At 38.1% G+C, this 27,992-nt stretch overlaps 2 protein-coding genes across 5 annotated transcripts in view; one reads left to right on the top strand and one right to left on the bottom strand.

The window, feature by feature from the left end:
* LOC309476903 (uncharacterized protein) overlaps positions 1 to 27,992 on the top strand; it is a 95,014-nt gene that overhangs the window by 36,929 nt on the left and 30,093 nt on the right. The window lies entirely within an intron of this gene.
* LOC309477505 (uncharacterized protein) lies at positions 7,161 to 14,107 on the bottom strand. 4 transcript variants are annotated; one of them, XM_082140783.1, is made up of 7 exons: positions 11,984 to 12,211; positions 11,796 to 11,909; positions 11,516 to 11,638; positions 10,729 to 10,848; positions 10,453 to 10,572; positions 10,032 to 10,137; positions 7,161 to 7,293 (listed from the first exon to the last, which is right to left on the bottom strand). In XM_082140783.1, the coding sequence occupies exons 1-6, from the start codon at positions 12,033 to 12,035 to the stop codon at positions 10,070 to 10,072; spliced, it is 597 nt and encodes a 198-aa protein (XP_081996909.1). In that variant the 5' UTR covers positions 12,036 to 12,211; the 3' UTR covers positions 7,161 to 7,293; positions 10,032 to 10,069. The 4 variants fall into 4 exon arrangements, 2 of the variants coding, with proteins under 2 accessions (XP_081996909.1, XP_081996910.1); XM_082140784.1 differs by lacking the exon at positions 11,984 to 12,211 and adding an exon at positions 12,277 to 12,407 and having other exon boundaries at positions 7,217 to 10,137; XR_014198661.1 differs by lacking the exons at positions 11,796 to 11,909; positions 11,984 to 12,211 and adding an exon at positions 14,093 to 14,107 and having other exon boundaries at positions 7,217 to 10,137.

Below are 27,992 nucleotides of genomic sequence, written 5' to 3' on the forward strand. Positions count from 1 at the left end.
GTCGCATCACAGACGCGTGACACCAACGTCTCACCACAGCATGACTCCAATGTCGCATCACAATAAAATAATATCTATTTTCCCCCCTAGCTTTTCTTATCTTTCCTTTGTTATCTTTCTAATCAATCATTCTTTTCTTGTATTCTGATGACATGGAAAATATCATTGATACAAATTTTGTATTGTATACAAAGTTGTGTATGTCATTAATGTCATCTCTGAATGGTTTACGAACATAGTTTTTATTTTATTTTTTATAATTCACTCACTTTCTAGTGGATATGAGGACTATGCAAATTATACACCATCAAAGTCACAACTAAGTTTTTGCACAATTATTATTAACAACAACTTTAAAGTTGAACAGATAAATTCATTAATTGTAATCTATAAACACAATATTCTGGAATGTGTCATTCTGAGTTTTTACTTTTGAAGGTGGTAATAATTTTAATTTACACAGTCGACCATAATGGGCGAATACACACTATGAAACTATTCACGATATTGTTTACAGGAGAAGGTGACAAGAAAGTATTTTAATAGCCTATTATTTTCAAGAAATCAACAATGAAAAAATATAAGATAGGGAAATAGTCGTTTAGTCACAAAATGCAAAACAATGTAGGTTCATGGTCAAATGTTCAAGACTAGGGCTGTCAGTGTCGACTATTTATTTAGGCTATATATTTTTTGGTCATAAAGATAGATCTAAAGTGAACAATAGCCTTTACTTAAATACATAATTACAAATGAGGCAATATAATTGGTTCAAATAAAGTAGGGTATTAAAAGTAATTAATTATTTTATTTTATTTAACAACACTATTAAAATACATGAAGAAATATATAAACAATGAACATATGTATGTACAAATGCCAACAGAGGGCGCAAGAGGATAACTGACGATAATTGTTACACATCAAGAGCAGTACTACGGTGACGCATAGCTGCTGCCACATACATATTATTCTTTTTCCCCTCAATTATTGTAATAACGAGATCTTATGTCGTTTTAACGTCATCTTTTCTCGTAATAACGTGATCTTATGTCGTTAAAACGACATATTTTTCTCGTTTTCTCGTTTTTTGCCTTTATAATCCACATAAAATTGACAGCCTATCGCGCCTTTTTCACACTTCTACGTTCAAAAAGCTTATGCAAATAGTAACAGCCCCCAATCAGGCAAAATGAATCAATGAGGCCCTTTTTTAAAATATATTTTATATAGGCCTATAAGTTTTTTTTATATAATATATTATATATAGCCTAAGATTTATTTTTGTTAATAGGCTATATCTTCATTATAGAGATAATTAAACAAAAAGTAGTCAAAACACATCTAACAGATAGCCTAAGTTGTTTATTTTTTACAACATTGTGTTCTTATTTTGTTTAATTAACGAACTGTCAATCTTCATCTTTATAACAGAAGATACAATACAAAAATCTTCAAGATATAGCCATATACAATCTTCACATGTATAACGGATTGTCACCATAAACAATCCTTTGTGTGGTGGAATAAGCAATGTTACCGGTATAATTTAAACTTTATTTTATTATTTTATTTGTTCATTAACTAATTATGCTAACTCAACTAATTTAATGTAAAGAGCTGGATAAAATTACTAATTAAATAATGTCAAATATGAAATGTAGGCTATTGATTAGAGTTGCCATAGACTAAAGGATTTTTCTAGACTAGTAGTAATTTATTTAAGCAATTAGGACTAATCGCACGTTTATATTCAATCCTGGGTGTATATATGGCTATTCCGCGCTCAAGCGCATAAAACTTGCCGCAAAGCACCGGCAAAAGTAGGCTAATGAATGCGGCTTTCATACGGACAGGATCACATAATCAGATGGTAGCCTACCGTATTTGCTTTCGATTGGATTTTTTTTCGTTGGTGGACATTTTTATTTTATTTATAAACTTTATATAGATAGTTATATTTCTCATGTCTGTGAGGCTAACTGTTTTTCGGTTCATTTTTGAGACGCGCTCCAATTCACAGAGATCATGAAAGCGCGTTCGTTTTCTTTTATTTTACAAAAGCACAACGTTTTCTTGTTGTTGAAAGTTTACACAAATAAAGTTGCGACTGATGTTTTATTCTTTTCTGTATGACCAGAAATGGAGTATTTAAGTTGTTTCCACTGTTGATAGGAAAATGCGAGTGATGGCACCGGCGCGTCCATGTGTGCCATGCAGTGCGCGCTCCACACTCCGCACAAACACTCGGATATGCGCTTAATAATAGCGAACATTTATCTAGGTTAACGTTAGAGCGAGCGGCCATGCCAGACTGATAAGTCCTTCATGTTTAACAAATCAAATTCTGTTGCATTTTATTGCGCCAGTTTGAAAAGGGCGGCTGAAACACTCTACAGATAAACGCCCAACGCTGTTTTTTTTCTTTAAACAAATTCGTTTAGTCTTTAAAATAAATATTGTTTGTGGGCTAATTAATGCCACAATAATTTGTTTTATTTTTCATTTTTGTTTTGCATTGAATACCATTTAAAGGATTTGCTGTGCAACGCAATGCCATCCTCCCATAGAAAGCCACGTTAAGAGCCACCTTTATTTTCTTTATAATAAAGGGTTTCTATCGGAAAACGCTTAACCTATAATTAAATGCATTGCGTTCATATTCTGGGCTCATCTGCTTTTCTGTAGGATAGTATGGTTTATTAATAAGGTGTGTACAGCATTTGATCTTTATCACTGAAGTATATTAAGCCACATTAAGCTTTTTCTTTATTATAAGGGTTTTCTATGAGAGGAAAATGCTTAGCCTAATATGCAATTAAACCTATTTTTTTACAGTCTATGAATTAAACACAATGTTCGTATTCTGGGCTCATCTGTTATTAATAAGGTGTGTACAGAATTTTATCTTTTAACATGAATGTCCGTTGGGGGCTGCTATTTCTTCAGCTTTTTGAAGGTATATGATAAAGACATGATTGGCTATCAATTTTATGTGGATAAAGGCATATTTTGTACATGACTACACACGTTCTTATAAGGCCAAGAAAATATGTCGTTTTAATGAAATAAGATCTCGTTATTACGAGAAAAATATGTCGTTAAAACGACATAAGATCTCGTTATTACGACAATTGAGTGGAAAAAATTATGTGGCAGCAATGCGTCACCGTCGTTTTCATAAACTTCGATTTAAGAATAAAGAATTTTCCAAGCAAAATGATTAAGTTGACTATATATTGTACAGAGAAATTTGAGTCAGAAAAGTAAAAGAAGATATCAAAATTAGATAAATGTAGGCTATGTTTGAGCCAAGTTGTCCATTAATGAAACATTGTAGGCTATATCATTCCACAGAGAAGAGCTATGTGAGCAATTATAGAATAAATAGTCTAACGTTTCCGTTTCCATAAAGCAAAAGCTGCATTTTTCGTCTACGGTAGGCTATAAATTTAGAGATAATCTTGTTACAGGGGTAATAATGGTAAATAATTTTAAATTATATTTCTTTTACTTTGTTTGTAATTAAAAATGTATGTGGGTTACTCCATGCTCTATTCCAATTAATATTTTCATACAAGGGGGACCATTGTATCTGGAGGCAGGGATAGATTTTGCAAATACATTTTTTTATTACTTTGTTGTTAACTTTTCTGTCTAGAAAAGATAGACCATTTATTGAAACACTGCTGTAGAAAGACCAACAAGTTAGAGCCTGTTTATGGAATATTCGCTTCTTTTTTTATTAAATTCATACAATTGGGTGATGACAAATTTAAAATTAAGAGGCTTTAATATTAAACAAAAATTCACTTTAAAGAAAATCCAATCTTACTCATGCTATTCACTTTTCGTTATCAACATGGGAAAAATGACATTATATTGGGACGACGTGTGTATCAGGCGTCTTATTAGGCGACGTACTGAGGGACGACGTGTGTATCAGGCGTCTTATTAGGCGACGTGCCTGGTTCAGACGTTATGATTTTTTATACATTTCTCACGTACGCCGTCGCCACGTCGCCGTAAGGTATACGTTACTACTGTGACGCCGCCGTGACGTCGCCGCCGGTCTGTCGTCTGACGTCTCTATCAATCCCATTCAAAAATAGACACGGACTGACGGCGACGGAAGGGTAGACTGCTCCTTCGCCTTCTTCAGGGTAGACTTAGAAAAGGCATTATCCGCTCGCCATATTTTTATACATTTCTCACGTACGCCGTCGCCACGTTGCCGTAAGGTATACGTTACTACTGTGACGTCGCCATGACGTCGCCGCCGGTCTGTCGTTTGACGTCTCTATCAATCCCATTCAAAAATAGACACGGACTGACGGCGACGGAAGGGTAGACTGCTCCTTCGCCTTCTTCAGTGTAGTCTTAGAAAAGTCACTATCCACTCGCCATAAAGAAACGGGAACTCGCGAGCTCATTCAAACCCTGCGCGCGCGCATGACATCATCTCTGCACGCAATACAAGCCCTAGCGTGCGCGCATGATCATTCCCCACGCGCTCGCGCTTGATCTGCTCTCGCCTGCTGCTTTTGCTCGCTCGAACACTTTTATTTTTGGCAGTCGAGGGGCGGGACTTACTGTTTTAATAACCTCAAATGTCATTGGTTACTTTTCCCCTTTTCCAGAAGTCAGTTGCGATTGGACGCCTGTCCAATGACTCGTAATTCACTTGACTTGAGACATGAGACATCACTTCATTTGTTTTATTTATTGTGTGTAATGTGATTTAATGCATTGTTAATATTGAATAGATTCTTACCAGATACTTTATTAACAGAAAGTCGTATTGCATTGTGTCGTTAAAAGATATTTAGGCTACAGACTATGACGCATTTCCATGGTTATTAGCATTGCAAATTGACCAAATCTTTTATAAATGTTTAGGTAATATAAGTGGTTAATTATGTTTTCTATTAAATGCAAAAGGGGTTCTGGCTTCTCAAAGTTAAGATACAGTACACAGCATGAATTAGCTTACAAATGCCTTTTCAGAATTTGCTACAAAATATAGAGGAACAAAATTAAACCCAGCAAATTAGATATTAAAATATTATATAGTGATCTTAACCATCTAACTTTTTGTAAGCTAATAACCTAATAAGAGAAAGTATGAGGCAAGTACAGTACACCGTATAAATGATTACACCCCATCTGAACATAACATATCTTCAAAAAAAAAAAAAAGCCCTAGATAAAGAAAAAAATCTGAATTTGTTTGGGTTTCAGAGGGGTGTAATCATTTATGCTGTGTACTGTATCTTAACTTGAGAAGCCAGAATCCCTTTTACATTTAATAGAAAATATAATAAACCACTCAAAATTGACATAATAGTAATACACAGGATGATAACAAAAGCTTACACAACAACTCTTGAATATTGATAAACAAGTAATGTATCTTTCACCCAAAGCCCTTGTTATATTTGCAACTATTTAATGGACACGTTTTACATTTCTGAGGTTCTCAGAACCAATATAATTTTGGTTGGGTAAACGTAAATAGTGGTGAATGAGAGTATAGTGGTAATGTAGTGGTGATATACAGCAAATACAGGTGAAACTCGAAAAGTTAGAACATCGTGCAAAAGTTCAAAAATAGAAACAAATTCAAAATTAGAATATTGTGAAAAGGTTTTCATAAACTGTAAGCCATAATCATCAAAATTATAACAAATAAAGGCTTGAAATATCTCACTTTGCATGTAACAAGTCTATATATTAGTTTCACCTTGTAAGTTGAATTACTGAAATAAATAAACTTTTGCACATGAACTTATTCTAATTTTTCGAGTTTCACCTGTATGACTTTATATTCCCATTTTTCTCCAATTTATTTTAGATATTTTAATGCCAATATCACAAATCACAGTGTTATAAATATAAAATGTAAAAATGTATACAAATTTGGGTCAATTTGCAATGCTAATAACCATGGAAATGCGTCATAGTCTGTAGCCTAAATATCTCTTAACAACACAATGCAATAAGACTTTCTGTTAATAAAGTATCTGGTAAGAATCTATTCTATATTAACAATGCATTAAATCACATTACACACAATAAATAAAACAAATGAAGTGATGTCTCATGTCTCAAGTCAAGTGAATTACGAGTCATTGGACAGGCGTCCAATCGCAACTGACTTCTGGAAAAGGGGAAAAGTAACCAATGACATTTGAGGTTATTAAAACAGTAAGTCCCGCCCCTCGACTGCCAAAAATAAAAGTGTTCGAGCGAGCAAAAGCAGCAGGCGAGAGCAGATCAAGCGCGAGCGCGTGGGGAATGATCATGCGCGCACGCGAGGGCTTGTATTGCGTGCAGAGATGATGTCATGCGCGCGCGCAGGGTTTGAATGAGCTCGCGAGTTCCCGTTTCTTCGCGTGTAGATCTGTTATCCTCTCGCGTATGTCATTTACCGTGCGCGCCCGCATCAGTTGTGCGCTCGTTTATTATTGGCATTGATTTGCCGCCATAGATCTGCCAGTCTAGTGTGTTTCTCCCTGGTCGCTTCAGCATTATGCTTATGACCCCGCTGCCGCAGTTTCTGGATGCCTGGCTAGAGATTCCTTGCCACCCCTGGGGTTGAAACATTCCACCTGCGGCTGGACACCCCAGTGATACTCCATATGCAGCCCCTCGGGGTCATATGTGTATTCCAAGTCCCCCCCTATGCAAATTCCGCAGACCCATGGCATTTCATTGCCATTGGCTCGTTTTATATACTCGAAGGTGATAGGCTTTCTAAGCGAAACCCCATTCGTCGTCATCCGACGTAACGTCTCCGTTCCCTACTCAGGGAACGAGGGTTACATACGTAACCGAGACGATTTAACAAATAACAGAGTTTTTTTTTGTTGTAGGCCTATTTGGAAAAATGGTGCACAAATGATTGTGATTTTTGTAAAACCAATAAAAAGAGCTGCCATTGTTTTTTTTCCTGATATATTAAAGGTTTAGTTGACTGTATGAACTGTGAAAACATTTGAAAATTTTGTGCACAGTATTTTGAGAAAATTATGCATGTGACTTGTAATTTGCATGAAATGAAGAGAAATGTACATCCTGTTTAGGACAATTACAAACTGTTAAGATCACTGTGAAAACTTGAGAACAGTGACCTGAGTTTGGAGATATGTGTCAAATCAACTGAGAAAAACTGTAAAATTGTTTATTAAGATCATCAAATCATGATACAAGGAACAGCAGAGCAATGAACAAGCTTTATTCAGTTAAGTAGTATTAAGTATAGCAATGCATCAGAATGTGAATCATATTCACTGGTAGGCCGCTGTACGTGAGCTGTATCGTTCAGTTTCGTTCCGACAAACGGGGCACTACTTTTTCTTTTGCATGTTCAACGTTAATAAAAGGTATCCAAGCAAAAAGTTCTCCACGCATTATCCTGCAGTTAATGAGAAAAGTGTAATTTATTGGCGCACTATATTGACTGCGTATTGAGACATATAAAACTGTTGAGCTAGATTTTCAACCAATCAGCATCGAAAATGTAAGTAGGTCAAAGCCGAAATCAAGCCAATATCACTACGCACATGTAAACATGGAGGAGGACGTAAGCAGCGCATCTTCATCTGATAGCGGCGATCAAGCTCGATTAACACCCGTAAAGTGTATTCTTCATGTCGGAAAAGATGGTGGGAAAGGTCCGCAGCCCTTTACTGAAGTCCGATGGGAAAAAATCAAGCATAGGAATGGCTCAAAACGTCGGACACTACGGAGCTAACGTTAGCTATTGCTAATAAACATGTTGCCCTCCTGGACAAACCGGTCTCTGATGTCCCAACAACTACGGGTTTCACCCGGCCTGATATCGGCGTTTTATAGACAAAAAACGCTTGACTTGTGTGTATGTGTGTGATGGGTAGGTTTAGGGGTCGGGTTAGTGTGTGTGTGTGTGTGTGTGTGTGTGTGAGTGTGTGAGAGAGAGAGAGAGAGAGAGAGATGGGTAGGTTTAGGGGTCGGGACCGTCGGGTTAGTGTGTGTGTGTGTGAAAGAGATGGGTAGGTTTAGGGGTCGGGTTAGTGTGTGTGTGTGTGTGTGTGTGTGTGTGTGTGAGAGAGAGAGAGAGAGAGAGAGAGAGAGAGAGAGAGAGAGAGAGAGAGAGAGAGAGAGAGAGAGAGAGATGGGTAGGTTTAGGGGTCGGGTTAGTGTGTGTGTGTGAGTGAGAGAGATGGGTAGGTTTAGGGGTCGGGTTAGTGTGTGTGTGTGTGTGTGTGTGTGTGTGTGTGTGTGTGTGTGTGTGAGAGAGAGAGATGGGTAGGTTTAGGGGTCGGGTTAGTGTGTGTGTGTGTGTGTGTGTGTGTGTGTGTGTGTGTGTGTGTGTGTGTGAGAGAGAGAGAGATGGGTAGGTTTAGGGGTCGGGTTAGTGTGTGTGTGTGTGTGTGAGAGAGAGAGAGAGATGGGTAGGTAAATAAATAAATCAAAATTAAATCTTGTTTACAATAATCATTCCTGTGAATATGTACATGTAGTGCAGTTACTGCTCGTGTATGCAAATTAACAATTCACCATTAAATGTGTTATTTTTAAAAGTGGTTTTTTTTATATACTTTTGAGTTTAACTTGGAGTGAGATTTGGGGAGATTGGGGGGGTTTGCAAAAAAAAACTTGCATCACAATAAGTGTATTGTGATTGTCAAAACATTTTAGTAACTAAACTGAATTTTATTAGGTTTAGTGACAACATGTTACAATGTTTATATGGTACAATTTCTGGTAAGCTACTTTTTTTTTTTTTTTTTTTTTTTGTTTACAAATTTCTTGAAACAAATTTCACGATTTCAATTCAATTCTTGTGATTTGATTTAATATTGACTCATTTGGATAAATATTAGGTACACAAGATAGGCGTTAATTTTTCTCAAGAAAAAAAAAATACATATAGGCTACATACAGACAGCCCTATCAGCTGGTAGTATTATTTCAGGTTAAAAATAACTCAAATTAAATATAATGCGTTTTTTATTATAATAACTTTATTTAATGATATAAGTACAAATATAATAAATATGTAATATGGTACACATATTTAGCAAAATACTCTCTATAGCTCTTTTTCTAGCCAACTAACGTGCCTATATTATGGTCAATAAATGGCTTTCCTGAGGTAAATGTTATGTGACATAATTGTTCTCCAGCTGTTTTATTGACCCCTTTGTTTGATTGATTGATCGATATTATGTATGAAGAATATACATTTCGGTAAGCTGTACTGTTTCTTTCAACATTGTTCATTCGTGTTTATTTACTATTAGCTAGTAGAGATGATCGGGTCACTTGCCGCTAGGGATCTGTTGCGTCACAATTACAAACGCCAAAACGGTATTTATTGTTTGAATTTCGTAATAAAATTGACAGAATCTGAGAGCTGAGATTTTTTTCATATCATAACTAACCTGCTCTGTCCAGTCTGTCGGTCTCCGTGTCATCTTTGCTTCGCGATTTTTCTGTGCGTGAGAAAATGGATGTGTGGCGTGAGAGCGTGTGAAAAGTGTCAATTGCGTGAGTCTCACGGTGAATGCGTGAGAGTTGGCAGCTCTGTTATTATATTTTGGCTTAATTCTATTTGTTATTCAGATTTTACCTCAAATATTACCTTTGAATTGGAACAACATAATGAGAAGTAATTGGGATGTTAATGCAACAGTAGAATTTTTCTTGATAATCTTATCATGTTTACTGTCCCTAGATAGCAACTTCAGGTATATCACACATTTCAAACTGGTTTATTTTGTACTTCAAGTGGTAATTCGGCATTTTTGGGTTTATATGATAAACAGGTTTGAAAGTGCAAAATTCCCTATGTTTTCCCTTTTTTTCAAAATGGGCACCTTTAGCATAATTTTTCTCAAAAACTGCAAGGTTGTGTGTGGAGAAGTTTTTCCTAAGGAATCTCTATATATTTCTGATGTTAAATATAAAAAAAGTAGGTATAGTGCCCCACTTGGTGGAACGAAACCCTATTTCTAGGCCTCTTTTAGGCTACCGACAGCGGCCTATGGTGTTTGCTGAAGAATCTGAAGAGCAGAATCTGGATTCACTGAAACATGAAGTAGAAGAGCAGAGGAGAGAAGAGCAGGAGGAAGCTTCCCTTATACATTCCATCTAATAAACATGATACCGAAATGAGTATTAATTATATACTAATAATAATAATTATAATAATAGTAGTTAATAAAATGGCATGTTTATCGTTGATCAATTTCTAAAAACAATACAAAGTACAAACTCTCAGAAAGCACTTGACAAATTCCAAAAACTTATTTCACACTTTTCTAGTTTAACGCTGTTTTTATCTACTGAAATTAGATGTTGTGCTCATTCTGAACAATCACTTGTGTTTGAATTATAATAATCGTGGTGGAAAAAGGACACTGTTAGTTGAATACATGTAAATGTATATCAAATAAAGCACAATACCTGCTGCATTGCAAAGATCAGTGTCACAGCACGTTGTTGTCGTCATCATTCCATAATAGTGGGTCCCTGGTTCACAATGAGATGAACACCTTTTAGTTATGTAAGACACCTTAGTGGAACCTGCAAAAAAAGACAAACTTCCTGTAATATGGTAATAAAACAATTCCAGAAATCATGTTCCTCTTGCAATAGACAAGTAATGCCAATTATGTGATGAGATTAACCTATAATACTTCTACTTCATATTATCACTTTCAGTAAATTTCCACTTCATACCAACTGATAGTCTGCCTGTAGTGCTTTCACATTTATAATTTCCAGCTGAACATGTCTCCTCTTTCGCGTCACAGACACCCTTTGAATCAGATTTGCACGAGTAACACTTGAGAGAATATCCTTAAAGACAGAGAGAGACATTCAGTGACCTCAGTGTACCAAATAATGTATTCAATACTTTCTGGGTAGAAATTAGTATTTATTATATACTAATAATTATAATTATAATAATAGTAGTTAATAAAATGGCATGTTTATCATTGATCAATTTCATCAGTTTTCAAAAAAAAAATACAGAAGTACAAACTCTCAGAAAGCACTTGACAAATTCCAAGAAACTTATTTTCACACTTTTCTAGTTTAACGCTGTTTTTATCTACTGAAATTAGATGTTGTGCTCATTCTGAACAATCACTTGTGTTTGATCCTTGGGCGTCATAATACTGACGCTTTTGACATTTCGTCTACATCGAACGCACATGGCACCCTTTAGCGTCAATATGAGACGCACAGAGCTTTGTTCGGTTATGGGTAGGTTTAGGTGTAGTGTAGGGATAGGGTTAGACCGCTAGGAGGCGCCTTCTGGCCCATTTCTATCTGCGTCTCATATTGACGCTAAAGGGTGCCATGTGCGTTCGATGTAGACGAAATGTCAAAAGCGTCAATATATGACGCCTTGGGATGAGAACGGGCTGGTTTGAATTATAATAATCGTAGTGGAAAAAGGACACTGTTAGTTGAATACATGTAAATGTAGATCAGCACAAAGTCAAATAAAGACAAGTACCTGGTGCATTGCAAAGATCAGTGTCACAGCACTGGACAGACAATGACCCTCCATATAACTGTCGTTTCCCTGGTGTACATCGATATAAACACCCTTTATATTTGGCAGTCAGCTCAGTGATACCTGCAAAAAAGACAAAATTCCTATATAATAGGCTAAAGAAACAATTCCAGAAATCATATTCCTCTTGCAATTGACAAGTAATGCCAATTATGTGATAAGATTAACCTATTATACTTCTACTTCATATTATCACTTTCAGTAAATTTCCACTTCATACCAACTGCTAGACCGCTTGCACATTTATAATCTCCATATGGACATGTCTCCGGCTCTTGCATGTCACAGGAACCCATCATATTAGGTGTACATGAGTAACACTTGAGAGAATAGCCTTAAAAACAGAGAGAGACATTCAGTGACCTCAGTGTACCAAATAATACATTCAATACTTGCTGTTTCTTGTACCTCCAGTGAGAAAAACGAAAAGAAGAACAACAGACACACGCAGATCCATCATGTATCAGGAACAGAATGAAATAACAATGTTTCCATTCCTTTTATGTCTGTTCAGAAAAGGGTGTGTTTAACAAGGAAACTTTGTGAAGTCCTACACAACTTGACAAACTCAAACAGCCACAGTCAGTAGCGCGGGAAGGAGGGTGATGTGGGTCCTGCACAATTTATTCAAAACGAAAATCTTATAAAAAGAGTCTTTCTACAAAACAAAACTCAATGAAGTGTTCAAAATCATGTCTTACACACTCCATGTCTCCAGACATATAGGCTATTGCACATCTCATGATGTAGGCTATCATATCTTTCTCATGCTGCATTACTAGCGTAGCCAGAAAAGCGTCTCTGGGTGTGCATAAGAAAAACTGGGTGTTCCACATTTATTGTCAGATTAATGTGCAAAAAATTTTAATTAAAAATTAAAAAACCGGCGTCTCACTTTAACTTTACAGAATAGACTGGGCTGATGTGTAAAACTATACTCAGGATCGCCACATAACCATAATACTAGGCCTATATAAAATATAACTCCATGGTTTAAGTACAATAGCCATGTTTTTTGGTTTTATTTGTTGTGAAACCATGGTTAATTTTCGTAAGTATTAAAATAGATGAATGAATGCGCAGCAACTGCCTTAAAGAAATTTAACGATGTTAAAAATTGAATTAATCATAAACAGTTACACGTTGACAGCGCGACTGTTTGAATATTAAGAATTTTGGCATAAATGTGTGAATTACATGATTGTCAATGAAAATGAGAGATAATGACAAAAATATTTAGGCCTAATACAAATGTTCATTCTGATCTTATTCGTCAAGTCTCCCACACTGCAATGTCAAGGTAACTAGTTTAGACGAGCATTGACACCGTGTGGTGAAATAATCTTGTATGTTTACGGGCCACAGCTCTCTCAGATCGGCTTATGTTGGATTAAAATTAGTTGCTTTGAGTTTCACTGTTACGATACACTGCTTCGAGGCCTTCCGGTAAACAATTTGCTGTAATAAAGGTCTATAGAGGTTTAATTTAGCTTTAATTATGAATATGTAAGCCTTACTGTTATCTATAAGATATTGTGCTCCAAATCAAAATTCACAATTAGAAGATATAAGCATTCAAAACTTAGAGTATCACTTCAGCTTCTTTAAATGCTCTCTAGAATCTAACTAAAGCATCCCACCACCTATAAATAGATGCTGAAGCTGCGGTTAAAATTAGTCACTGCTCACTTTCATAATCAACATTGATTAAATTAAAAAATAACAAAATATTTAAACATAAAAATGAAACTTAATGTTTTCTTTAATGGCTACAACAGGTAAAGTACAGAGAAATTTCATGTCTTGTCATTAGCCACAACATAATGACGTCATATATTTTCCCACCCATCCCTATTTCTGTAGTAAATGTTAATTAGTTAATTAATTACAGCGTTCCAGAGAACTTTTCTCTTCCACAAGTAATGAGAAGTTAGTTGTTTTTTTTTTTAATTGCTAACAAGCATGGGTAAATACTGAAGACACATTTTCAAAATCCTTCACTCAGTGAAACACTCAGTGAATAATTTTTCATTGCTTTCACACAAAAGGCATTTAATGACCACATTTTCCAAAATCCATTAACACTTTTGTCATCATACTTCATCTGCAAAACACTATACAGCACTTTTTTTTTCAAGTGCCAACACACTGCTTTCAAAACTGATAAAATCATTCAAATCAGAATGATGACAAACACTGTACATTTCTGCAGGAATTATATTCAAATATAAAATAATACTTTTAAATTAAATGATAATCACTACAAACACAACTAATTGCAATTTCAGCTGAAAACCGACCCAGGTGTCCCATTTTTAGTTACAGTAGTAATTATATTTATTTTTTTAATCATTTGATAAATTGGGAATGCTTTAGAATGATTTTGTTTGGAAACATGGATCAAGGAAGACACATTGGTGGGGAAAGAAGAGTGTCAGTGAGAGGGAGGACTAGAACCCTCACAGTACATCCATCCATCCATCCATCCATCCATCCATCCATCCATCCATTCCCTACCGCTTGTCCAATAGGGTCTGGAGGCTGGAGTCTTTCCCAGTGTCTCGGGTCGTTGGCAGGAAAAAACACTGGACAAATGGCTGGTCCATCACACACTGAGAAAAACAATAAGTAGAATTTACTCAATTTTTATTTGGCAAGTTTTTGCACGAATATTTTTCAAGTAAATTTCACATTTATGGAAATCAAGTAAATCTACTTAACTAAGCCGAGTAAAATTCACAAAGTGAATAAGTACATATAACTTGGTCTGTTAAATTATATTAAGTCATTTTTACTTACAAATCTGATGTAATTAATATAATTAAGTAAAACCACTTGATATTTTAAATACATTTTACTTGTTTTATGCAGTGCTGGTAATTATTTTAAATTAAATTAAATGTTACTCTTATAATGTGACAAAATAATACTGTGACAATGTGCAGTTAAGAGTAATTTATTAAGAAATAAGCCTCTACAGAAACCTATAATGCTTAAGATCACTTTGAATGTTTATCGTTGCTCAAGCTGCTTAAACCTTTACTTTCAGTGATACATTAAATGCATATTAAAATTAGCAGTTCAATGCATCGTATAGAACAGGTTTTTCTCAAGGGTACTGTAACGTTCGGACAGAGGCGGTCGGATCCATGTGCAGCACTTTATTTCAACTTAAACACAAGCAGACATACACTCCGGCATACAGTTAAACAAGGGGCAATCCAGTAACTCGTGGTGATAACAGGCTTAGGTCGAGGCAGGCCGCACAGGTTCATAAACAGTCCAGAAAGCAGGCAAGGGTCAAGAGTCCAGGAAAACACAGAATACTAAAACAGGGAATAATGCTCAGAGATGTACGCTTACAGTGTCACAAGACTTCGCAAAGGACACAGGGATCACTCAGGCTTAAATAAGGAACTCAATAACCGGTAATCAAACACAACTGAAACATAATTAAACATAATGAGTCCATGGTGAAACATAATACAGGGAGATAGTGCCCTCCAGTGGCTCACGCGGGCACTCCACATGACAGGTACAGTTCTGCAGTCACAAAATGAGTGAGTCAACAAAGCAGATAAATGCTTATGAACATCCACAGTACAAAAACATGCAAATTAAGTCAAGTTCATTTTAAATTTCAGTATCAAAACATGACATTAACAAACTGCTGTCACAAATTAAACCTGCTAACCAAGCCCCTACCCTTAAAAAGGAAACTCATAAAGTCCTTACCCAATACATTTAGAAAGCTTTTTAAGCTAATAAAAAAAACTGAAATACAAATCCTGCAATTTGTAAACGTAAAAACTTTTGTACAAAACAGTTTTATTAAATGATGGTAACCATTATCAACTCAGTTGCATGCACATCTGTTATGTTAACAACAAATACAAATATAAGTGTAAAGGTTGCACACAATGAACATTTTGGAGCAAGAGTCAACAAGGCAGATAAATGCCTATGAACATCCATGGAAATATTTCAAGCAAGCAGCTTGTTTTTCAAAGATCATACTTTAGGAGAGAGCTTCAGACCATCAAGATCCAGAAACAGTTTCTGGAAAACCTCAAAAGTGTACTTCAGCTTGGAGGGATACTGAAGATTTAAGGCATAAATCAGTCCCATCAGGAGAGCACAAGCTTTCACAGTATTTCCACATTTAGTTAGGACCTTGCTTCCTTCAAGCACAATGGACACCACTGGCTCTCCGTCTCCGTTTCCATGGACAAGAATCATTATGACGTATATTTTGCGACAGAACTTCGACTCGTAGGAAGACCACGAGTGCTTAGGGTGCCATTTGGGACAGGGCCTGTGTCAATTGGGACATGGACCATCACATGAGCAGATGACAGCTCTCTGGCCCTGTCCCAAATGGCACCCTAAGCACTTTTAGGGTGGGAGCTGAGCCTGTGATAGATCTATAAGCAAGCGTCAATGCCTTGAACTTAATGCGCGCAGCGAGAGGTAGCCAGTGCAGAGAGATGAACAGAGGAGTGACGTGGGCCCTTTTGGGCTCGTTGAAGACAAATTGAGCTGCAGCATTCTGAATCATTTGTAGAGGTTTAGTTGCACATGATGGAAGTCCAGCCAGAAGAGCATTGCAGTAATCAAGCCTAGAGATGACCAGGGCCTGGACGAGAAGTTGTGTTGCATGCTCAGTTAGGAAAGGCCTGATCTTCCTGATGTTGTGCAGTGCAAACCTGCATGATCGAGCTGTCTTTGAAATGTGATCTGTGAAGGTCAGCTGGTCATCAAACGTTACTCCAAGATTTCTGACCGACCTTGATGTGGTGATTGATGATGAATCTAGCTGGATAGTGAAGTCGTGTTGTAGAGACGGATTGGCAGGGAGGATGAGAAGCTCAGTCTTTGCCAGGTTGAGCTGCAGGTGATGTTCCTTCATCCATGTCGAGATGTCTGCCAGACAGCTTGAGATCCGTGCAGCTACTGTGGGATCATCTGGTTGAAATGAGAGGAAGAGCTGTGTGTCATCAGCATAGCAGTGGTAGGAGAAACCATGTGCCTGTATGATGTGTCCCAGTGATGTGGTGTAGATGGAGAAGAGCAATGGTCCAAGAACTGAACCCTGAGGAACCCCTGTGGTCAGCTGATGTGCTTTGGATACCTCGCCTCTCCATGCGACCCTGAAGGACCTACCTGTGAGAAAGGACTCAAACCAGTGGAGCGAGGTTCCTGTGATGCCCAGTGCTGAGAGGCTGGACATAAGGATCTGATGATTCACAGTGTCGAAGGCAGCAGACAGATCCAGGAGAATGAGAACTGAGGATTTGGAAGCAGCTTTTGCGATCCGTAGGGCTTCTGTGACCGACAGAAATGCAGTCTCAGTTGAATGCCCTTTCTTGAAGCCAGATTGGTTGACATCCAGCTGGTTGTTCAGAGACAAGAATGATGTTACTTGGTTGAAAACAGCTCTTTCAAGTGTTTTCGCAGTGAATGGTAGGAGAGAGATTGGTCTGTAATTCTCGACAAATTATGTGTTTAGTGTTGGTTTTTTGAGCAGTGGAGTAACCCGAGCCTGCTTGAATGCAGTAGAGAAAGTGCCAGTATGGAGGGATGAGTTGATGATGTGTGTGAGTGCTGGTAGAAGTGTGTGAGAGACGGCTTGTAGAAGGTGTGAGGGGATGGGGTCTAGAAGGCAGGTAGTAGGATGACTGGAGAGGAGAAGTTTAGATACTTCTTCCTTGTTTAGCGGAGAGAAGGAGGAGAGAGGGTTATTGGCTGTGGAAGGGGTCGGTCTGGGTTCCTGTGTGTGTGGAGCTGAGAACTGACTGCTGATAGCTGTTGTTTTGCTGGTGAAGAAGTTAGCAAAATCGTCAGCAGTTAAAGAGGAGGCAGGTGGAGGTGGACAGAGGAGAGAGTTGAATGTCTTGAAGAGTGATCGTATGTTGGAGGAGCTGTTGATCTTGTTGTGGAAGTAGGAAGATTTTGCAGCATGAACATCAACAGAAAAGGAAGAGAGGAGAGATTTATACATACTCAGGTCAGATGTGTCTTTTGATTTGCACCATTTCCTCTCCGCTGCCCTGAGTTCAGTCCGGTGTTCACGAAGAACCTCAGATAACCAGGGGTTAGAGGGAGTAGCGCGTGCAGGCCTGGAGGAGAGAGGGCACATATTGTCTAGAAGAAGTTAGAGTGGAGGTATCCGTTGCGGCATTCACATCCAGAGATGAGAATTGTGAGAGTGAGGGAAGAGAAGATGACACAGCAGAGGAAAGACGGGAGGGAGAAAGTGAGCGCAGGTTTCATCTGAAAGTGACTGGTGGGGTGGTTGGTGGTGCACGGGTAGGAAGTTGTAGACTGAAAGTAATGAGGAAATGTTCTGAAACATGAAGAGGTCTCACCAGAATGTTGTCTGTGATGCAGTTGCGTGTGTAAACCAGGTCCAGTTGGTTGCCTGATTTGTGAGTACCTGTGGTGATGAGTCGTTTGAGATCGAAAGAAGCTAGGAGAGAGATGATCTGCTTGACATCAAACAGCTTAATGCAAAAAAAAAAAAAAAAAAAAAAAATATTTCACAATTATGTAATGTTGGTAGTAAAGTTTTACTAAACAAGGCAATTTCTGAAATCAGGTTTGGAGTAATGCTAAAGAACTTCAAAATAACTTCAAAAGATATATTGGAAAATAATAATAATAACTTTCTTGTGGCACTGTTGTACTGTAGTAACAGTGGTTTAAATTAAGTGTAAAACTGCATTTAGCATCATTGATCAGCAGGTGGCAGCAGATTATATTTTTACCAAAATAACACAGATGCAGTGCATCTGCTTGACATCAAACAGCTTAATGCCAAAACATTTTTTTTAATTTTTTTATTTCACAATTATGTAATGTTGGTAGTAAAGTTGTATCATATATCAGAGAAGTCACCAGAAAATAGAAACTGCAAGCTGAACAACTGAACAAAACTGGCTTCAAGTGACAATCTTAATTTTAAAACTCCCATGATGATTGACAGTGCTTATTGATTGGCCTCATGGACATAGACAGTGTTGATGTAAATGATGTTCAACTCGTCACAGAACTACTCTTTTGCTGTGCAATTTCTTCTTTTGCAATTTACAATTGCAAGCATGGAATGTTCGATATACAATTATTTTTGCTGAAATTGTTATTCTGATCAAATAATTTGAAATTTGTTTGAAATTTGAAAAATCATAACTTTAAAGCATTTTCACTAACACTTTACAATAAGGTTCCATTTGTTAACAGTTAACTATAAGCCTAAATGAATTAACAATGAAAATACTTCTAAAGCATTTAATTATCTTGTTAATTAATTGTTAATTTCAACATGTGCTACTACATTATTTATATCAGATTGTATCTGGTAATATTATTTAATGGACCTGAGCTGACATGAACTAACAATAATGTTGAATTTTTATTAACTAACATTTTCTCTAGTGGTCTTACACTTCAGTGACGTGTGAAGGCCAAGTATGGTAACCCATACTCGGAATTTGTCCTCTGCATTAAACCCATCCAAGTTATTGCACAGTGCACACATTAGAGTAGTGAGTAGTGAACACACACACCAAGCCATGGACACACACCCGGAGCAGTGGGCAGCCATTTTGCTGTGGCGCCCGGGGAGTGATTGGGGGTTAGGTGCCTTGCTCAAGGGCACCTCAGTAATTTCCTGCCAGTATAGACCTTATGCGCCAGAGAAACAAGCGCACAGCCATCTTTAGAATATTGTCTTTGAACTTCCGATTTTGCGGTCATATTTTTGCTGTGCATTTCAAAGGCATTGCTGTCGAGGAGTAATTAGCTGGTGAAGTGGATTTACTTATTGTAAAGTTATCACTATAAAATGAGTATATTTCCTCTGATATTAATTTCGGGTCTGTGATTAACCCATCATTAATAATTAAACTATGAACTGCATTGCTTCTGTCTCCTCTTTTCTAAGACAAAAATATGCCGTATATTCTTCTCTCCTTCCAACCATCTTGCAAGAGACCTTACAAAAGCTCCTTGTGCTTTCATTAAATACAAATGATCTAATTTAGCCTGAAGAGAAAATAATCATAAATATCAACATTTTGAGTCATTTTTTGTGCATTACATTCTTGAACTAAACTTAACTCCCACTGCTTCTGTTCTTTGCTTTGTTGTTTATTAAACCACATTTAAATTTAAAATACTCCCATTTATTCCCATTAGAAGTTAAGGTGAAGCCTTATGCTCCACTCTAATCTCTTCTCTAGACATTATCTGCCCTCTCTCCTCCAGGCCAGCACGCGCTACTCCCTCTAACCCCTGGTTATCTGAGGTTCTTCGGGAACACCGGACCGAACTCAGGGCAGCGGAGAGGAAATGGCACAAATCAAAAGACGCATCTGACCTGAGTATGTATCAATCTCTCCTCTCCTCCTTTTCTGTTGATGTTCATGCTGCAAAATCTTCATACTTCCACAACAAGATCAACAGCTCCTCCAACACACGATTACTCTTCAAGACATTCAACTCTCTCCTCTGTCCACCTCCACCACCACCCGCCTCCTCCTTAACTGCTGACGATTTTGCGCACTTCTTCACCAACAAAACAACAGCTATCAGCAGTCAGTTCTCAGCTCCACACACACAGGAACCCAGACCGACCTCTTCCACAGCCAATACCCCTCTGTCCTCCTTTTCTTCGCTAACCGAGGAAGAAGTATCTACACTTCTCCTCTCCAGTCACCCTACCACCTGCCCGCTTGACCCCATCCCCTCACACCTTCTACAAGCCATCTCTCCCACACTTCTACCATCACTCACACACATCATCAACTCATCCCTCCATACTGGCACCTTCCCTACAGCATTCAAGCAGGCTCGGGTTACTCCACTGCTCAAAAAACCCACGCTAAACACATCATTTGTAGAGAATTACAGACCTATCTCTCTCCTACCATTCATTGCGAAGACACTTGAAAGAGCTGTCTTCAACCAACTAACATCCTTCTTGTCTCTAAACAACCAGCTGGATGTCAACCAATCTGGCTTCAAGAAAGGACATTCAACTGAGACTGCATTACTGTCAGTCACAGAAGCCCTACGGATCGCAAAAGCTGCTTCCAAATCTTCAGTCCTCATTCTCCTGGATCTGTCTGCTGCCTTCGACACGGTGAATCATCAGATCCTTATGTCCACCCTCTCATCACTGGGCATCACAGGAACTTCACTCCACTGGTTTGAGTCCTATCTCACAGGTAGGTCCTTCAAGGTCGCATGGAGAGGTGAGGTATCCAGAGCACATCAGCTGACCACAGGTGCTCCCCAGGGTTCAGTTCTTGGTCCCCTCCTCTTCTCCATCTACACCACATCACTGGGACACATCATACAGGCACACGGTTTTTCCTACCACTGCTATGCTGATGACACACAGCTCTTCCTCTCCTTTCAACCAGATGATCCCACAGGAGCTGCACGGGTCTCAAGCTGTCTGGCGGACATCTCCACATGGATGAAGGAACATCACCTGCAGCTCAACCTGGCAAAGACTGAACTTCTCGTCCTCCCTGCCAATCCGTCTCTACAGCACGACTTCACCATCCAGCTAGAGTCATCATTAATCACCCCATCAAGATCGGTCAGAAATCTTGGAGTAACGTTTGATGATCAGCTGACCTTCACAGATCACATTTCAAAGACAGCTCGATCATGCAGGTTTGCACTGCACAACATCAGGAAAATCAGGCCTTTCCTAACTGAGCATGCAACACAACTTATCGTCCAGGCCCTGGTCATCTCTAGGCTTGACTACTGCAATGCTCTTCTGGCTGGACTTCCAGCATGTGCAACCAAACCCCTACAGATGATCCAGAATGCTGCAGCTCGTCTTGTCTTCAACGAGCCCAAGAGGGCCCACGTCACTCCTCTGTTCATCTCTCTGCACTGGCTACCTCTCGCTGCTCGCATCAAGTTCAAGGCACTGACGCTTGCTTACAGATCTATCACAGGCTCAGCTCCCTCCTACTTTCACTCACTCCTACGAGTCTACATCCCTACCAGACACCTACGATCGGTCAACGAGCGACGTCTCGTGGTTCCATCACAGAAAGCCACAAAATCACTTTCCAGAACATTCTCATTCACAGTTCCATGCTGGTGGAACGCTCTCCCCACCCTCATCCGGAATGCAGAATCCCTGACAACATTCAAAAGACAGCTGAAAACCAATCTCTTCCGTGAGCACTTAACCTTATAGAAAAAAAAAAAAACATCACTTGAAACATCACTTATCAGGCTTATGCTACTCTGAATAATACCTGAACTTCGTATTTTGAGCACTTCTTGCGTTGTTGTTGCTTTTGCCTCTTTATGATGACTCGCTGAATTTTGTCCTAATTTGTAAGTCGCTTTGGACAAAGGCGTCTGCTAAATGACTAAATGTAAATGTAAATGTAAATGTAAGTCATCTTTAATCTCAATAATCAAATTTCTTATTTGACTACAATAATCGTTATCCTTTAATAGTTCCTTATTAAAAAGGTATGTTTTATTGTTGCAGTCAAAATTAATTTGCAATATGGCAATGATCTGTCAATGGTGTTGCAGAAATTGAAACAAACTTGGCAAACTCAGAATGTTCCACAGTAATAAGCCAAAAGTCTATCCATTAGTTTTGACCCAGTAAAACTGAATCTCGTTAGCATGCTTAAACCTCCAGATATCATTAAGGGAATTTTATTGACAAAACTCCTCAATAATGTTAATGGTGGCTTGTATAGCTAGAAGGAGATCTGTCCAGCCACTCATCTGGTGCTCAATTAAAATCATTTCACTAGATTTGTGATGAGACGCATTTGTAAACTTGTTTTCCGCTAAAAATAAAATCATTTGTAAACTTGTTTTCCGCTAAAAATAAAAGCTCGACTGCAGTTTCCATCAAAATAAAAGTTCACAGGTTTATCTCTTGCATGTATAGAAATGAGGACAAAACTAATTATAAAGGTTTAATTTATTAATATATAATATTAATAACATTATATTATAACATTATAACAATAATATTATAACATTATTAATTTAGCTTGAGAAAGCCAACTTACTGATATTGTATTTAAACTTATTATTATTCTTCTGACCCTAAATTTCTGACTCTAACTCCTCCTAGAGCTTTAACTCTACTCCAAACTCGGCTCAGACCTTCAGACTTTTCTGACTCGAGTTGCTATATCTTTTCTAACTGATCCGACTTACGGTTTTCCTAAAAATGACGACTAAAACTAGGGAAAAATCGCATTGACTTTCGTTGCAGAATGTTCAAATTGAGCCAAGGCTATGGTGGCCCAATAGTGCACAACCCAAAAACTAAAATCTAAACTCCCTATCTATCTATCTATCTATCTATCTATCTATCTATCTATCTATCTATCTATCTATCTATCTATCTATCTGATGGACTGTATTGCCTTCAAACTTCAAACTGGCTAGGCTTTTTCAAGCCAACTTAAAGTTTGCCAACAAACTTTTTAATGTAAGCTTTAAACTTCTCGTCCTCACTTAAGAGATTCCCGCTGCAAGCTCGAAATACGTGACAGCTCGTGAAAGTTTACATTTGGCGGTCTCTTTTGCTTCATTTTAATAAAGTGATAAAGACCATAAGAAAGCGGCAGTATTTTATTGGCATTTTAAAAAGAATCTTAACATTGACAAAACATTGGTAACACATAGGCTACTCATAAATACACATGGTAAAATAAAAAAAGATATAAACTATGAAAACAATGTCTAATATGAAAGAAATGTTTAAAAGGTTGTGACATATGTTTGTGATGTTGTGTTGTATTTGCCGAGATGGTCAGTTAAAGCAGCACTCAGTAGCTTCGGGATTTATTCGCTGTATTCTCGCTTTTTGCTTGCAGGTTTCTCTCTAGAGCTCCCCCCACAGCTTCGGAATAGATATTTGACAACACTGTTGTAAAAACTCGTTGGTGATTCTCAGACACCAGAGGCTATAGATCAACGACATCAAAGCAGATGGGACATTCTTTAAAACGTCTTCTTCATTCGGGTTCGGACAGCGTGAGGGAGCCCAATAATGACAGCATTTTAGCAGATTTCTTTTGGCCGTAAAGCAATTGTTTACATCGCGAGACCTGATATCACGCGATACTTCCTGACGCGGCGGCCGGCGGCCCGCCGGCTCAACCCGAAACCCGAAATAAGTAATATAACCATTCCAATGACTCCGAAGCTGTTCAGTTAAGGTAAAAAAAGTTACTTAGTTCACCTTTAAGCAGCATCGCAGCACATCTCAATTCTCATAAAGATGCTGTGGCGAGGGGGGCGTGGTTTTGCGAAGTCTGTAGCGGGAGAGAGAGGACGGAGCCGAGCGGTGAGTAAGTAGGTCAAGAGCAGATGATGAACACCTGTGTCTGATTGCAGTAATTGGCGTGGAGAGACCGGATATAAGCCGGCGGGAATGAGAGAGAGAGAGAGAGAGAGAGAGAGAGAGAGTTAGACTGGGACCTCGTCTGCTGCCTGTCTTCACGAAGAGATCGTCACGAGAATCTGGATTGTTTATTTTGTTTTGTGCTGTGCCTGTACGCACGGTGAACGCGCTCAGTGCGCAACCTTTTATTTATTGAACTTTTCCTTTAATAAAAACGAGTGTCCCAGTATTCGCTGACCCCTGTCTTCTTCCTTCCCTTGCCTACAACCTTGAACCACATCACAGATGCGTTCTGTGTTCTCGCGTCCTGGCAAGGACCAGTCTCAAAGAGAACGCAAGTCTGTTCTTTGCGTTCTTGGAATTGAGAAACAGCCATGATGTTTTGCTGAAACATCACGCGCTGAGGGAGCTTCCGTGCTGATGGACTTCACCCCAGCAGAATCGGAGCGGCTCTTCTGTCGGACAACATCTCCAAGGCGTTGCACACCATATGACTAGTAAGTCAAAGTCCAAATCACACTCTTTGCTGTCCAAACTTAATTGATATAAGTACCAATGTAGAACATTATATTGAAACTGTGTCTATTCCTCGTTTAGTGAGGTCAAACATTAAATCTACTGTAGGATCTAGGAAAAATCTAATTGTAATTAAACCAGAAAATCTCAATATTAGTGAACAAAAACAATTTATAAAGCTGGGTCTTCTAAACATTAGATCGCTCACACCTCAGGCAGTTATTGTAAATGAAATGGTCACAGATAATAGTTTCGATGTACTTTGCCTTACTGAAACCTGGCTTAAACCAAATGATTATTTCGGTATTAATGAGTCTACTCCTCCTGGATACTGTTATAAACATGAGCCCCGTCTGATTGGTCGTGGCGGAGGTGTTGCAACAATCTATAAAGACATTCTTAATGTTACTCAAAAAACAGGTCACAGGTTTAATTCGTTTGAAGTACTTGTACTAAATGTTACACTCTTAGATGTAAGAAATAAATCCCTATTATCTCTAGCCTTGGCTACCGTATATAGACCGCCTGGTCCTTACGCTGATTTCCTAAAAGAGTTTGCAGATTTTCTATCAGACCTATTAGTCAATGTCGATAAAGCATTAATTGTTGGAGATTTTAACATACACGTAGACAATCCAAATGATGCGTTAGGGGCTGCGTTTACAGATTTATTAAACTCCTTTGGGGTCAAGCAAAACGTTACTGGTCCCACTCATCGTCTTAATCATACGCTAGATTTAATTATATCACATGGAACCAATCCAACCGATATAGATATTATACCGCAAAGTGATGATGTCACTGATCATTACATGGTAACTTGCATAATACGTACTGCTGAAATTTGTCATGTTGCGCCACGTTATCTACCAGGCAGAACAATCCTTCCAATCACTATAGATAGATTCTCAAATAGCTTACCTGATCTATCTCAGCTGCTCAGTGAACCCAAACAAACAGATGAACTAGAGGAAATGACTAGCACTATGAGCACCATTTTCTCTAGTACATTAGACATCGTTGCACCAATTAGATTAAAAAAGGTTAGAGAGAAAACTAAAGCGCCATGGTATAACAGTGCTACGCATGTTATCAAGAGAGAAACTCGAAATTTAGAGCGTAAATGGAAACAAACTAATTTAGAGGTCTTTAGAATCGCATGGAAAGACAGTATGTCACGTTATAAAAAGGCCCCAAAAGCAGCCAGGGCTGAGCATCTCCACAAACTAATAGAAAATAACCAAAGTAATCCAAGGTTTTTATTTAACACCGTGGCTAGACTAACAAATAAACAGACATCACCTGAGCAAAATATACCGTTACAGTTCAGTAGTAATGATTTCATGAACTTCTTCACTGAGAAAATAGAAAGCATCAGAACCACAATTGTAAATGTACAATCTTTAATGGTGTCTTATGATTCAGCCTCAATTATCGCCCCTCAAGAACAACTACGCCGCTTTACAACTATAGGACAGGAAGAGCTAAATAAACTTATCATTGCATCTAAACCAACAACATGTTTATTAGACCCAATACCCACTAAACTACTGAAAGAAGTGTTACCTGCAGTGGAAGAGCCTCTTCTCAATATTATTAACTCGTCTTTATCTTTAGGTCATGTTCCAAGAACATTTAAACTGGCAGTTATAAAACCTCTCATTAAGAAACCACAATTAGATCATAATAACCTAGCAAATTATAGACCCATTTCAAACCTACCATTTATGTCTAAAATACTAGAAAAAGTTGTGTCCGCTCAATTGTGCTCTTTCTTGCAAGAAAATGATATCTATGAAAAATTTCAGTCAGGATTCAGACCGCATCATAGCACTGAAACTGCGCTTGTTAAAATCACAAATGATTTACTTCTTTACAGCTTCTGACCAAGGCTGTATCTCAATACTAGTTTTACTTGATCTTAGTGCTGCGTTCGATACTATAGATCACAAAATACTCTTAGATCGACTACAAAACTACACTGGTGTTCATGGATAGACATTAAGCTGGTTTAGATCGTACTTATCAGACCGCTACCATTTTGTCTGTTTAAATGGGGAAAAATCGAAGATAACGTCAGTAAACTATGGAGTGCCGCAAGGATCTGTGTTAGGCCCTCTGCTATTCTCAATATACATGCTGCCGCTTGGTAATATTATAAGAAAACATGGAATTAATTTCCACAGTTATGCTGATGACACTCAATTATATATTTCATCACGACCGGATGAAAACAATAAATTATCTAAATTGACAGAGTGTGTTAAAGATATAAAATACTGGATGACGTGTAATTTTCTGCTATTAAATTCAAATAAAACAGAGGTATTACTTATGGGTCCAAAAAACTGCCCACAAAACCTCTTACAATGCAACTTCAATTTAGAAGGATGTCCTGTTACTTTATCCACTACAGTAAAAGACCTGGGGGTTATACTAGATCGCAACTTGTCTTTCGAAAATCATATTTCATATGTTACAAGAACAGCCTTTTTCCACCTTAGAAACATTACTAAGCTAAGCTAATATGCTATCTGTCTCTGATGCTGAAAAGTTAGTTCATGCATTCATGACCTCGAGACTGGATTACTGTAATGCTTTATTAGCTGGTTGTCCTGCATCCTCAATAAACAAGCTACAGTTAGTCCAAAATGCAGCTGCTAGAGTTCTTACGAGATCAAGAAAATATGATCATATAACACCAATTCTATCATCTCTACACTGGTTACCTATTAAGTTCCGTATCAATTACAAAGTATTACTAATGACCTATAAAGCCCTAAATGGTTTAGCTCCTGGGTATTTAACGGAACTTCTATCGCCCTACAATCCATCACGCTCTTTAAGATCACTAAATTCGAGGCTTCTGGTCATTCCTAGGATATCTAAGACCACTAAAGGAGGGAGGGCATTTTCACATTTAGCTCCTAAACTCTGGAATGGCCTTCCTGATATTGTTCGAGGCTCAGATTCGCTGTCCCAGTTTAAAACTAGATTAAAGACGCATCTCTTTAGCCAAGCATTCACATAATACTTACCTTTTATACTACAGTTGAATCAGATTGAATGCATTAATATTAGGAACAGCAGCTACGCTAATTATTTCCCATCTGCTTTTCTGTTGTTATCTCGGGACGCTAGTCCCGAGGTAAATAGAGTACGTCTGCTCCAGTTTGTATCCAGCCTCTCATGGAAACTTCAGATGCCCCAACACCCATGCAGAGACGACTCGAAGCCCGTGACGAGACGACTCGACGCCGGCGATATGTTATGCCCTAAATTAATCAGAATCAGAATCAGAATCAGAAAGAGCTTTATTGCTTGCACCCACAAGGAATTTTTCTTGGTACTGAAGCTTCCAGTGCACATATACAAATACAAATACAACAAGAAACATAGTAATACAAATTCTAAGAATAAAATATATTAAAAAAAAATAAAATAAAAATAGTATAAAAAGTAAAAAAAAAAGGGGTCACAGTTGGG

The sequence above is a fragment of the Leuciscus leuciscus genome, assembly GCF_965113295.1.
Source record: "Leuciscus leuciscus genome assembly, chromosome: 16".
In the NCBI taxonomy this organism is placed as follows: Eukaryota; Metazoa; Chordata; class Actinopteri; order Cypriniformes; family Leuciscidae; genus Leuciscus; species Leuciscus leuciscus.